This window comes from Capricornis sumatraensis, chromosome 2, assembly GCF_032405125.1.
Source record: "Capricornis sumatraensis isolate serow.1 chromosome 2, serow.2, whole genome shotgun sequence".
NCBI lineage: Eukaryota > Metazoa > Chordata > Mammalia > Artiodactyla > Bovidae > Capricornis > Capricornis sumatraensis.
In genome coordinates, this window is record NC_091070.1 from 125465567 (window position 1) to 125479465 (window position 13899).

Genomic DNA, 13899 nt, shown 5'->3' on the forward strand with positions numbered 1-13899 from the left:
AATGTCTGTGTTACTTACATGTTTGAAATTGCCACTTCCAAGCCCACTCACTCCAGGAGTCATAGTTAAATTACAGTTGTTGATTGCAAGTCAGCTGCTTAATTCTTTCCCTTTAGCATATTAGCATGGATTTGTTTATTTATTGGTGCTCAGTAAGAATAGCCTAACAAGGTAGAGCAAGTTCTTCTAGAGCCTTTAGGGGAAGGCCTCCTTTGCACATCATGGAAATTTGGCAGATTTTTGATGGTGTTATAGTGGTGGCTACAGTGGAAGTGGGGGTGGTGGTAGGAGGTTGGGAGTAGTTGTGGTTGCAAAGAGCAAACAAGCACTGGCTTAGGGATGAGCTAATGTGTCAATTCACCCAGAAAAAATGCCATGAGCCTCGAGGAGGGACATGTGTTGACAGCTGCTGGCCTAAAATTGACTAGTCAATCTTGAAGACCACCCAGTCAACCAGGATCAAATTTTAGAAGACCTCTGGGGCAAGAGGTTTTAAGATTTCAATATTGCCATGTAGCTTATGATCAATTTTTTGTTATTCCATTTATGCATTTTCTGTACTTTGATTAAGAATATTTTTTGAACCAAGAGTTGGTCTCAGAACTTGTAATTTTATGGGGGTGGGGGGAAGAAATAAAATATTTGAACTTCAGATTGTTCTAGAAAAATCCAGGACCCATAGTTGTCCTTATTTATTCTTAGCCTCCCCAACTAACGTGATCATTGGCTTGTAACCTTATATGTTAATTTGATGCTTTACTGTTTATAAAGTGCTTTCACATGTTATTATCAGATGATTTCTCCTTAAGTATAGGTATACATTTAAGACTATCAAAAGCTTTTGTGCCCTGAACTCTGACCTCAGCCTAAACCAAATTTTGCACAAATAGGAACTATTTCAGCTGTGTTTTCTTGTCTTTCCATGCTGTCATTTCACATTTCACAAAGTCCAAACATTTTCCAGTCCAAGTATCTTCTAATGTTATTTTACTAAATTTCTCGGCTAAAGCATAAGAGTGATCTTTAGTGATCTGTCACATTTGGATCTTTTACCCAGGGAGGGCTGGAAACAGGAGGTGAAATACAACAAAAAGGGCCTTTTACATTTGTATTTATGTGTTAAATAATGTTAAGTTGGTGAAGAGACCTAAAATATTCCTGAACATAACTGCCCTCTGACTGAGAAAGGAAAATTCCCACCTGACCTTGGTTTGAATTTTCTCTTTTCTAAGGATGCATAGTGTTTTAGCTTCCATAGAGCTATCTTCTCACCCAGCAGCCTGAACGTTAGCTGTGTGTTTCCCACTTCAGAGTGGGAAGCTCACAACCCTGCAGGACTAGCTCTAAAAACTGGGCAACAGTCGATAGTGGAAAGAGCATTGCCTGCAGTGTCAGACTAACTCAAAGCCCACTCTGACCCCTGCTAGTTACATACTGTGGGAAAAGCTTCTTCATCCTGCCAAACCTCAGTTTCCTCACTTATAAAATGGCAGCAGTAATTCCATAGGATTTTCTGTGAAAATTGCATGAGGCTTACATATAGATGTATACCAACTATTTAGTGTAGTGCCTGCTATTTCTCTTCTTTTGTTTGCTTCCACCTTTAAAGCATGCTGGAGCACTAGAGGCTGAACCTTTGGTGACATTGAGCCTTTGTCTGATCAACAAGAAACAGATATAAAAATGACTGCTGCTGCTTCTTTGCAAAGCCTCTTTAAAAGGCTTAGATCGCAGGGATGACATTGGGTCCTTGCCTGTGGTCTGCTTGTCAGTGAGAGAGGTGCTGGTTGTCAGGTGCAGAGTGCTTTAGGCAGCTGAAGGATATGTGCTCTCAGTCTCCTTAATTGGATTATTGGCATGGGAATTGCAGGCTTCAGGTTACTGCCCCCCTTTTCCCAAATAAAACTTGGACGGCATGGAGGGCTCAGAGACTTCATTCCATTACTAAAGTCATCTAACAGGCTCATTTGAGTGTTTGCTATCATCATAATTTTAGTTTAATCCAACCTGGGTTATAGTTCATTCCCTTGAAGCTCTGGAAGGGGTATCAAATTTGGGCTCAGTCCGCACTCAGGTCCGTGCCAAATGTTCTGCCTCTGCCATATTTAGAATTACTCTATAAAAAGTTTCATCACCAGATTTTGCTAAGCTACCTGATAAAATCTGATGTCCCAGGACCAAATTCCACTGCAGAGGTCCTCTGGAAATAGGGATTACTTGAGCCAGGTACAGAGAGTGCTGCCTGGGTTATAAGCTTCTGATGTCTGCAGTGGTATGAATGGGGGCCCTGAGATGACTGTGGGGGTATTGGTTTTAGAGACTTTGGGACTTCAGATGTAGATCAAGGAGTGGTTGCTCTACCAGTATCTGATAGAGGGTGGTGCTCAATATAGTCATGTCCCAGTTATTGGCAGAAACAAAAACAAAAACGATTGTCTGATGATCATCTGGGTTGGGTCTTTCTCTTTTGTCTCAAACTACTTTTTCCTTTGGCTTAAAATGTGACATCTAAGGTCCAGTCTCATGGAAGTCACTGTCTGTCTAATCTCAGAAAATTCAGCATCTCTTATCTGACTCTGGAGTAGGCTTCTACCACCAGTCTCCCACATTGAAACCAGGCTGTCATGTATCATTCATTCAGGAGATGTAGCAAAGTGTGAAGCTCAGTTTATGGAATTCATAGTCTAGAAGGGAACACCAAGCTATTTTTACCTTCATTTAAAAGAAAACTTTGGTGTAAACAAAATAAAGTCTAAACTCTATATTATGACACACACACATTCCTCCTAAAATATAAACTCCATGAGGCCAGGGTTTTTTGTTTTTTCTCCGATGATGTCTCAAGAATCTGTCGCTAGAAGAGTAATCGGTACATTTATTATGTACCAGTAAGTCATTGTCTAGTTGAGCTGAACCTGATTTTTCCAATTTATCTCACTTTCCCTCTTTCCTTATGTATTTTAAGCTCTTGCCATATCAGTGTGCTTGTAATTTTCTAAAGATGACAGTTTCTTACTGCTGTTCTCACTGCCTGAGATTCTGTCCCCATCATTTCTTTGCTTGCTCATATTAAATGCATATAAAGCTCATATAGATTTCAAGCCCACTCTTAAATTTCACCTCATTTCGATCCTCTCATCCATTGGCTTGTTTGCTCTTCAGAGCTTCCATTAGTGCTTTGCTCCTACGTTCGTCAGAGCACCTATCAAAGACCACTGTCTGTAACAGGTTCTGTGTCCTTCCTGTCATTGTGAGCTCCCTCAGAGCAAGAACTGGTTTTATCTGTCTTGGCACATTCATATACAACCTGATCTATACAAAGCAGAAATGTTCGGTGGAATAAAACTAACAGTAAATATAGTTTAATACGCCTGCAATCCTTAGGAGGTAGAACTGATGTAATCTGAATTAGGCTGTCAATATTACTTGAAATGGAGAGAATAGTAACAGAGTTGTTTTGTTAAATGATGATATGTGTGTAAAGTCTTAGCAGAGAATGCCAGTTAAGTGCTCAATATATGTTGACTGCTAACTCTCTGGGCTTCCCTGGTGGCGCTAGTGGTAAAGAATCTTCTGCCAATGCAGGAGACGTAAGAGATGTAGGTTCAGTCCTTCAGTTGGGAAGATCCTCTGGAGGAGGGCATGGCACCCCCCTCCAATACTCTTGCCTGGAGAATCTGATGGTCAGAGGAGCCTGACGAGCTACAGTCCATAGAGTTGCAAAGAGTCAGCCATGACTGAAGTGAGTGAGTATGCACGCATTAATTCTTTGGTTGGGACAGTTCTTATGAGCTTATATTTATCTCACTGTCCAAAGTTATTCTGCTGATAACATTAGATTCTGTTTTTATCATAAAGATATAAAAGTAGTTTTTGAGAAGGAAGGTATCTTCCCCTTGACTCTAATAGTAAAATAAGGAGATAGTAAAGATAAGGAAACTGAGGTACTGCAAAATGAGGTAGCTTTCCAAGACCCTACTCTTGGTTTTTCAAGCCCCAAAAGTAAATATGCCTTGTTAACTGTAGTAATAAATGATTACTTAAAATTATTAGTGAAGTGGAGATGAAATTCACCTGGCAGACTCTGATATATGTTTGGCCAGTGTGTGTATGCTAAGTCGCTTCAGTCATACCTGACTCTTTGCCACTCTATGGACTGTAGCCAACCAAGCTCCTCTGTCCATGGAATTCTCCAGGCAAGAATACTGGAGTGGATTGCCATGCCCTCCTCCAGAGGATCTTCCCGACCCAGGGATTGAACTCACGCCTTCTGACTTGCATGCGGGTTCTTTACTGCTGAGCCACCAGGGACACCCATGAAATATGTTTTCATAATATCTAATTTTGAAATTAAGTCAAAGAACACATAATACAGGCTTTTCCTATATATGTCAACTGAATTAGTTTATCATGGTTGGGTTGCTGCTGTTAGACTTGGTGGTCTTTAAGCTGTACTACAAATCCTTTATTAAACATTAAGCTTAAAGGGGACTTTATAGTACCCCTAATTATATGTGCATGTGCTGTGCTATAAAGATTAAGGAAAATAGGGACCAGAATAGTTAAGTGACTTCTTCTTGTTGTTTAGTCGCTAAGTTATGTCTAACTCTTTTGCCTTCCCATGTATTGTAGCCCTCCAGGCTCCTCTGTCCATGGGATTTTCCAGGCAAGAATACTGCACTGGGTTGCCATTTCCTTCTCCAAGGGATCTTCCTGACCCAGGGATCGAACTTGTGTCTCCTGCATTGGCAGGCAGATTCTTTACCACTGAGCCACCAGGGAAACCCAGTTATGTGATTTGGCCAAAATCAAACATTTAAGCCATTTCAGTTGTGAGGATGGCCAGCCAAAACAGTTGAAGGGTGTTACAGAATTGCTGACTGCTTTGGCCAAGGATGAATGTAGTATGATCTTGGGGAGGCCTGATCATTGATTCAGGAAGCAGAAGACCAACTTCATAGGCCATGTTGTTTTTGGTTTTTCTTAGTCTTAATTTCCTCACCCACAAAATTGGCATAAACATATATGCCATATATTAGATAGTATGTAAAATATAGAAGAAGAAACTATTTTATTATTGCTATGTTTTACATGAATTGAGAACTGGAATTTTCTCTAAGTTAAACAGCTTTCTCTGAGAACTTAGTGTTTCAGTATCCAGCTTGTTGATACAAAATAGGTCAGAGATAGAAAATGAGTGACCCTATGAACTGATGGTTAGATTCTCTTTTGGAAAGCAATAGATACGTTGGTTTGACTCTGAGTCACATGATGTTCTCCAATGACTGTAACTGGCTTAATGCAGGTTCCCAAAGTTTTCTCTTTTAACTTCCTTAGTTATATGTAACTTTTCATTTATGTTCCTGATTTCCTAAAACTTCCCTCATTACAATATTGTTCACAAGAGACATCTGATAGCCAAAACATCTATCCAGGTCATTCAAATGAGTTCCTAATGGTTATTTTTTGAAGGCAGGAAGTCACAAATTGCCAAGAATGAAAGAACTTTGAAAACACAGAAGTATTTTCTGATCTTCAAAAGAGATTATATTTCTGAATGGAGGACCTGACTTAATTGAAATAACGTATTCACTATGCACTTAGGTAACTTGAGTGTACATTCTGATTAACAGATGAAATAATTTTTCTGGCTAGCCTAAATATTTTATGTAACTGATTTGTAAATGTACTTTACAAAGGCATAAATTTTATTTTTACCTCGACTGTTGATCTGGACTCTGAGATGACTATTTTAAGGGTACTGTAGAGTAGTTAATGTCACAGGTACCCCTCACTGCTCTAGGAGTTAAAAACCAACTATATAGAATCAGTGATATATCACTGATGTATATATATATCAGTGTATATATATATATACATACAATTGAATGTTATTCAGACATAAAAAGGAAAGCTCTTGATATTTTTAATAACTGTAAATGTAATTTTTAATAACTGTCATTATGTTACAGCACCACGGATGGATCTTGAGGGCATTATGTTAAGTGAGATAAATCACATAGAGAAAGATAGATATTGCATGATCTCGTTTATGTGTGGAATCTAAAAAACAAACAGCACAAAACAAACAAAAAACCCTAAACTCTTAGTTGCTGCTGCTGCTAAGTCGCTTCAGTCGTGTCTGACTCTGTGCAACCCCATAGATGGCAGCCCATCAGGTTCCCCCGTCCCTGGGATTCTCCAGGCAAGAACACTGGAGTGGGTTGCCATTTCCTTCTCCAATGCATGAAAGTGAAAAGTGAAAGTGAAGTCGCTCAGTCATGTCTGACTCTTAGCGACCCCATGGACTGCAGCCTACCAGGCTCCTCTGTCCATGGGATTCTCCAGGCAAGAATACTGGAGTGGGTTGCTATTTCCTTCTCCAAAACTCTTAGCTACAAAGAACAAATTGGTTGGTTACCAGAGTCAGGAGCTGGAGAGGAGGTGAAATGGGTAAAATGGTCAGAAGGTGCAAATTTCTAGTTATTAAAATTGATGCGTCCTGAGGATATAATGTACAGCATGGTGACTATAATTAATAATATTGTACTGTTTATTTGAACTTGATAGGAAGAGAGATCTTAAAAATACTGATTGTACACACAAAAATAACTAGGTGTGGTGAAAGATGTTAACTAGATTTATTGTGATGATTATTTCACAGTATATACATACATTGGATCTTCATATTGTACATGTGAAACTAACATTAGGTTATATGTCAGTTAATATCTATAAATGTAAATTAATCTTTTAGAAAGATGAAGTTAGTAAATATAAGTTGCAGAAAATACCCTAAAATGCTACACTCACAAAAGTGTGTTTATTTCTACATGATGAGATTAAAAGTGATTTTTTTTCTGTCTTTTTGATCATCTACAGTTTCTATAATAAAACATACATGTTCCTTTCTGAAAAAACAAACTATATAAGCTATAATATTAATTTTGTTTCCAACCTATGACAGTTAATCAAGGATAGAAAATTACATGCTACATTCATGTGATTGAACATGTGGGCTGGTGCCTGCATTCTGTATGTAGAAGTCGTTTGGGCTTTATTTTGTGAGGGAGTGAGACTTCAGGAGCACAGAGTATTTCCAGGCAAACAACTGTCTCTGAAAAACCTCTTCATGGGAAAATAGTGCCTCTGCCTCCTCATCTTGTCCATTCCTTTCTTAGTAACCATGGACTGTTCCAGCCCCCTTAGGTCTCTTTCTTCCCTGAATTCCTATGTGACATACAGAAAAATATGTAATGGTATGGAAAACTGCATGTCTCAGTCTCTGATTATTTATGAACATTTCCAGTTTCTACTTGTTCTGTAAAGAGATCCATTGTGTACTTCAGTATTTTCCAGAATCTAGCAGAGTGCCGGGCACATAATAAGCACTCAATAAACACGTAATTAATCAACACTGACTAACTGGGAAATTTCTCAAGGCCTGGATTCTGTTTCAAATTATCTACATGGTACCTTGTGTAGGGCCACATGCTGATAGGTGCTTATTGATGGATTTGATTGAAACTATAAACAGAATACTCAATTCTTCAACTCCTATGATAATGTGAATTTGGATCCTCAGTCTTTTCCTCATTTCATTATCTTGCCCAGACAGTTTATAATTTGATGCTTCTGCGATTTGTTTTCAAGTCCAACTTATCGAATTTTTCATTCATGAATCATGGTTTTGGTGTTTTATCTAAAAAAAAAAACAAAAACCATTGAACAGCTAACAGTCTATTAGAAATAGTCAGCCATTGAGGACTTAGAACTAAAGTCCCAATTAAGCAATTTGTATAATGATCTTTAAAAAAGCTTATCTCTTTTGACTTATTTACATGTGTTTTGGACTTTTTCCTAAAGTTTTGAAGTAGAATTAAAAAAAAAATGATGCTTCTAATTGAGGTAGCCTGGGTTAATCCTGAAAGTTGCATTAAGAAGGATTCTTACATTCTTCAAACCACTAGAGGTAGAAGAGATTATGAAAGTTTTCAGTTCAGTCCTTCTAATCGTACTATGAAGAAATAGGTCCAATGTGGCTAAATAATTTACCCAAGGTTATTCATTAGTCCATTTAATGTTACATTCTGAATACCTATTTTATTCCAGATGATGAAAGGAATTAAAAACAGGGACTTTCACTTCTTTACTCTGCAGCCACCGTTCCCATTCTAATCCCTACCTCAATTTGGCTACCTTTAGAAATTGATCACTTAGTGCGGCAGTATCTTTCCTTTCTTTCCTCCTTCCTAAACACATGCTAGAGAAATCATGTGTCAAAAATTTTTGCCGGGCTCTACTTAGGTTGTTTATTTCCAATTGTTTCACAATCATAGCATGCTATGATAGGGAGATTTCAGAGTACTTTGCTCTCAAAAGTAGGACAAGACTGTTTTTTAAAAATCTTGCTTTGAGAAGATCTTGAAAAAGTCACAATTTTAGTGATAAGCAAGGAGCTCTTGGCATATCACAGAAACAAAATGGGATTTGGGAATCCACACCTCAGGGGGTTGGATTACTATTGTTTGGAGAGTGTGTGATGATGTCATGGCTCTGCTGAAAGGCACACTGACTCAGGCTAGGGGTAGAGATTTGTCACTCAACTACAGCTCTCACCTTAGATGAATAGCTCCACTTTTCTGTACTTGGAAGAGACCAACATTAGCTTCTGTTTAGTCCAAGGTATAAAATGATATGCTTAGACATGGAAAATCTGGCTATACAATTTTTTAATGTTTTTGATGAAGATGATGACTGGATCAGTGATTGTGGATAAACTAAAGATTATGGGCAGAGGCTTCCCTGTTGTTTGGGAGCTTGGTTCAGTTCTGCGGTGTGCTGAATGTCTTCAGCAGTGAGGGTTAGGAATTGGAGAGGATGGAGAAAAACGACACTTGGCTTCCAATGGGCTTGCAAAGCTGTGATAGATTCTTGCTAGGAATGCTGCCTGGGCTTGAGAAAGGAACACTTTAGGACTGGAAGGAAAGAAAAGTAAAGGTATCATGAGAGGCATTGTTCATAGACCTGGAAACCTGCTCCAGTTAGTGAGGATGGCCACGAGATGGTCTGGCATTGTGTCCCAGTCTTCTTCCGTCATGTTAATGTCAAGGACTGGTGCCCAAGAGGTCCTGACCTTTGACACCATTGAAAAGCCAGTTGTCAGAATAAGACATTGTTGTTTTTAATCTTTCTTTATGTATGTAATTAATTAGGGGGTAGAAATCAGAATCCTAGATGTTAAGGATGAGTGGAAGAAATAGGTTCTTGGTTTGCAGTATCATTTGACATAAGGAAACTACTAGCTACTCCAAGTTTGGAAAATATTAGGAGATACAGTTTTTCTAAAAGTAAATTCTGAAAAATTACAGATCTGCCTCTAGCATTCTCTTTTGTCTGCATCTTCCCTACTCCCCCACCCCCAACCCTGCCCCTTCTTTGAGAATAGAAGACGCAGGAGGAAAGGACCGTCTGGCCCAGCATGCCAGCTTTTTATTTGGTTGCTCTCAATCCTACCTTCCTGTTTGGATCAGCCCTCCCCTCTACCCATACTTCAGAAACCAATCAAGGTGTCTCCTAAACTCATTTATTCCCTTTGTTTTAACCGCCTTCTTGGGGTAACCTTTTCCATATGCTTACATCCTTGCCTCACAACAGACTGTTTTTTTTAAAATCCAAAATGGCCTGATTGGGCTTTAGGGAAAGCCATTTACTCAAATATACAACAAGGTGTTTCTGAAGATCCCAAACAGCTTTTCATTACTTGTGATGACCAGGATATATAAATGGAGGAAAAGTTGCTGTGTTTAAAAGTAACTGACTGATGGACATATGGAATTAAAGAATACATTGCTGTTAGCATGGAATCTTTTCCCCCAAGTTGAAAAGTCTAATCTGGGTTTGCAGCTGGAGTCTGTGATGATGATTCTTTCTTAAAATTTGGCCTTTGATTATTTTGTTGCCCCAGTTTGGTTTTATTCCCTTCAACACGGTGACATTCATACTCTTTCTATTGCCTATTGTGGACCAATTTTCTTCAGCTGTTGCTAGAACTTACTAAAATGCCAGATGTCATGTTGGAAACATGAAACCTGGAAGAAGATCGTAAATCACAAAAACAAACCATAAAAAAAAAAATACCCTGAGTACTGTGCACTGGAGCTTCCCAGCTTTAAGCCTCCTTTTGTTACCCCTCTCTCCACCCCATCGTGCCCCCCACCCTGCCTCCATCTTTTTGAGGCCAGGGGCATGGGGGGAGTCAGCAGTTTCTCACCTAAGGCTCAATTATTTATTTTGCAGATTCCGAGCAGAGCACAGGTTCCGACTCCGAGGTGCTCACTGAGCGGACTTCCTGCTCCTTTGACACTCACGCTGACCTGGGCCCTGGGGCTGCAGGCCCCGTGCCTGCCGCCATGTCTTCCATGGAAGAGATTCAGGTGGAGCTACAATGTGCTGACCTCTGGAAGAGGTTCCATGACATTGGAACTGAGATGATTATCACCAAAGCAGGCAGGTAAGGACAGTTCCTTTAATAGCCAGATTCAAAGACCAGGAGAACAAACTTAGGAGCTTATTTTTCTTTTTATTTATTTGTGGTAGGTGGCCTTGGTGAAGCCAAAGCCACTCCCATTCACTTTTCAGCATCTGGATATCTTGATAAAATGCTTTTTTTGTGTTTATTGGATTTTGCTATTTTCCTCCAAGGATCACTGAAACCTAAATAGCCTCTACCCTCACAAACATTTTCTGCTTGCAAATGTGTTCCAGCCAGTACTAGAGATCCATGGTACCTAACAGTCAAATAATAGATCGCCAAAGCTAGTGTTACTTCACCAACCAGTGTTTTCAAGAGAAAAGACTTGCATCTTCTAAGGCATTTAAATCAGCCAGATATTTTTGTAAGAATTTTGTTTTTGGTAAAATTTGGGCTCGGTGCAGTTTTGGAACTCTGCTGATGTTTTACTGTTGGCTTGAAATTATCACTTTAATGGGACCTGCTGAAAACTTTCAAAACGATTCATGTAGGATGATAAAAGTTTTAAAAACACAGTATCTCTTGAAATAAACACCGTTAATTAAGCTACTTCTTTATTGGTATTTTTACATATGTTCAGAGTTAGGTATCTGTTTTGTGCCAGATATTCAACATGTATTACATTATTTAAACTTCACAGGAGTCCTTTGAGGGAGGATATGATAATCCCATATATAGATGAGGATGCAAAAGCTGGAAGAGGTTAATTAACTTGACTAAGGCCACACAGGTAGTAAAGGACAGCTCAGAATTCTACACAAATCTGTTTGGCTCCAAAACAGTTGTCCTAAGTATTTATGTCTATTCTGCCCTTTGAATTTTTTAGTGTATAAGAATTTTTAGTGTATCTGAATTTTTTTAGTGTATAAGAATAGTTCATTGAAATTAAAACAGTTATACTGGTTTCATATTTACAGAGTCAATCCACGTAGTCTCACATCTCAGAGACCAAAAAGGCTCACCGCACTGATCATAAACGGTCTTCATGAACCATGGACATTTAAAGCAAAAACATGTTTTGACTGGGTCTAGTTCACTTGAATATGCATTTAGAGAAACCTCTCATTAAGATGTTATAAAAAGATGATCTTAAAATGAACCAGAAGTCTTATTCAGTTTCATTCTCCCCTGTAAACCCCCTTCCTTCTGTAAGTTTTAGTAGAGAATAAAATCATTAAAAAGAAACTTTATTTGGAGGAGCAATTTGAGTAATTGAAGGAGAATTACTTTCAAAATACCTATCAGAATTATTTTTTAAAAATTGAAGTATAGTTGATTTACAATGTGTTAATTCTGCTGTACAGCATAGTGATTCAGTATATTCACACACGCACCCCCCCACACACATATATATACATTCTTTTAAATATTCTTTTCCATTATGGTTTATCACAGGGTATTTGAATATAGTTCCCTGTGCTATACAGTAAGACTTTGCTGTTTATTCAGAATTACTTTCGAAAGCCATCTTTGTTTGTTGCTTGAGTTTCATTCTACATTTTGAGATATTATGACTTGGACAGAAACAGCAATTCAAGGAAGATATTTTTATTCTTTTTCTTAGTGTTTGTTAAGGGCATTAGTTTGGTGAGAGGTAAAATACTACTTTTATTGTCTATCAGATTTTCCAGTTTTCTTTTGGGGGCAGTTTACTTACTACTGTTAACATTCAGTTCAGTTCAGTTCAGTTGCTCAGTCATGTCCAACTCTTTGCAACCCCATAAATCGCAGCATGCCAGGCCTCTCTCTCCATCACCAACTCCCAGAGTTCACCCAGACTCATGTCCATCGAGTCAGTGATGCCATCCAGCCATCTCATCCTCTGTCGTCCCCTTCTCCTCCTGCCCCCAATCCTTCCCAGCATCAGAGTCTTTTCCAGTGAGTCAACTCTTCACATGAGGTAGCCAAAGTACTGGAGTTTCAGCTTTAGCATCATTCCTTCCAAAGAAATCCCAGGGCTGATCTCCTTCAGAATGGACTGGTTGGATCTCCTTGCAGTCCAAGGGACTCTCCAGAGTCTTCTCCAACACCACAGTTCAAAAGCATCCATTCTTTGGTGCTCAGCTTTCTTCACAGTCCAACTCTCACATCCATACATGACCACTGGAAAAACCATAGCCTTGATTAAATGGACCTTAGTCCGCAAAGTAATGTCTCTGCTTTTGAATATGCTGTCTAGGTTGGTCATAACTTTCCTTCCAAGGAGTAAGTGTCTTTTAATTTCATGGCTGCAATCACCATCTGCAGTGATTTTGGAGGCCCCCAAAATAAAGTCTGACACTGTTTCCACTGTTTCCCCATCTGTTTCCCATGAAGGGATGGGACCAGATGCCATTATGTCTGTGTATTTTAATCACGTTTGTTCCTGATATCATTCCCTGTTCCCTGCACATCAGTGAATTCAGTTTATTCAGACACTTCCTTGACAACTCTCCTGTGACGTCATTTCATGATTTATTCTGCAGTGTTTTCTTTTCTGTATCTCTACCTTCACAAATTCACTTTGGTCTGTGTATATGGGCTTCCCCAGTGGCTCAGTGCTAAAGAACCTGCCTAAAGAACCACCTCCCCTTACAGGAGATGTGGGTTTACTCCCTGGGTTGGGAAGATCCCCTGGAGAAGAAAATGGCAGCCCATTCCAGTATTCTTGCCTGGGAAACCCCATGGATAGAGGAGCCATGTAGCCATGATGGGCTACAGTCCATCGGGTCACAAAAGAGTCAGACATGACTCAGTGACTAAACAACATCCAGGCATTCTGAGCACAGACATACAGTTTGTTCTTTATTCATACCCCTTTGTTTAGGTTTAGAAACTGTATTTGTTGCTTCCGTGTTGGAGTGCTTCAGCTATTAATGTTACTGTCAGTAACTCTGCTCGAGTAATTCTGGAACCGCTGAGAAACATGCAAAGAAGTCTTTCTCTTCTGTAAATTTTCTTCATTCCCTCCCCATCCCAGAAATTAATTCTTTCCTTTTCACTTCATTTATCTTTCTGTGTAGTGTCCTTTTCAGTTTTTAATTTCAGTTTCCATTTTATTAGTTATGTATGCCTCTCTGTTCTTTTTTCCCCCTCTCAGACCTTAGTCACCATCTACTTCTTTTCACATTCCAAACTGTAAACTTGTTGATTCAGAACTACTGTGGTCTACAGAACCCTCAGACTTTGAGTGCACCAACAGAACCTGCGTGGTCAGCACCATGGACAGAGGTGTTTGTAGGGATTAATGGGTTTGGAAGTCAAAAAATTGACCTAAATTTAGGCATAAAATGAAAACTAAACTCGTCTCATTTTGTGAATATGAAAGATTAATTTTTCCTTGGGTGTTGTGACGTTGCTTGATATTCTGTGCTAAAATACTGACA

General features: G+C 39.1%; 1 protein-coding gene across 1 annotated transcript in view; it reads left to right on the forward strand.

Annotated features, from left to right (window-relative positions):
- Window positions 1–13899, forward strand: part of TBX15 (T-box transcription factor 15) — a 122225-nt gene that overhangs the window by 61841 nt on the left and 46485 nt on the right. Inside the window, exon 2 of the mRNA XM_068966336.1 lies at window positions 10300–10513. Coding sequence (XP_068822437.1) covers window positions 10300–10513 — 214 coding nt within the window. The remainder of the gene's footprint in view (window positions 1–10299; window positions 10514–13899) is intronic.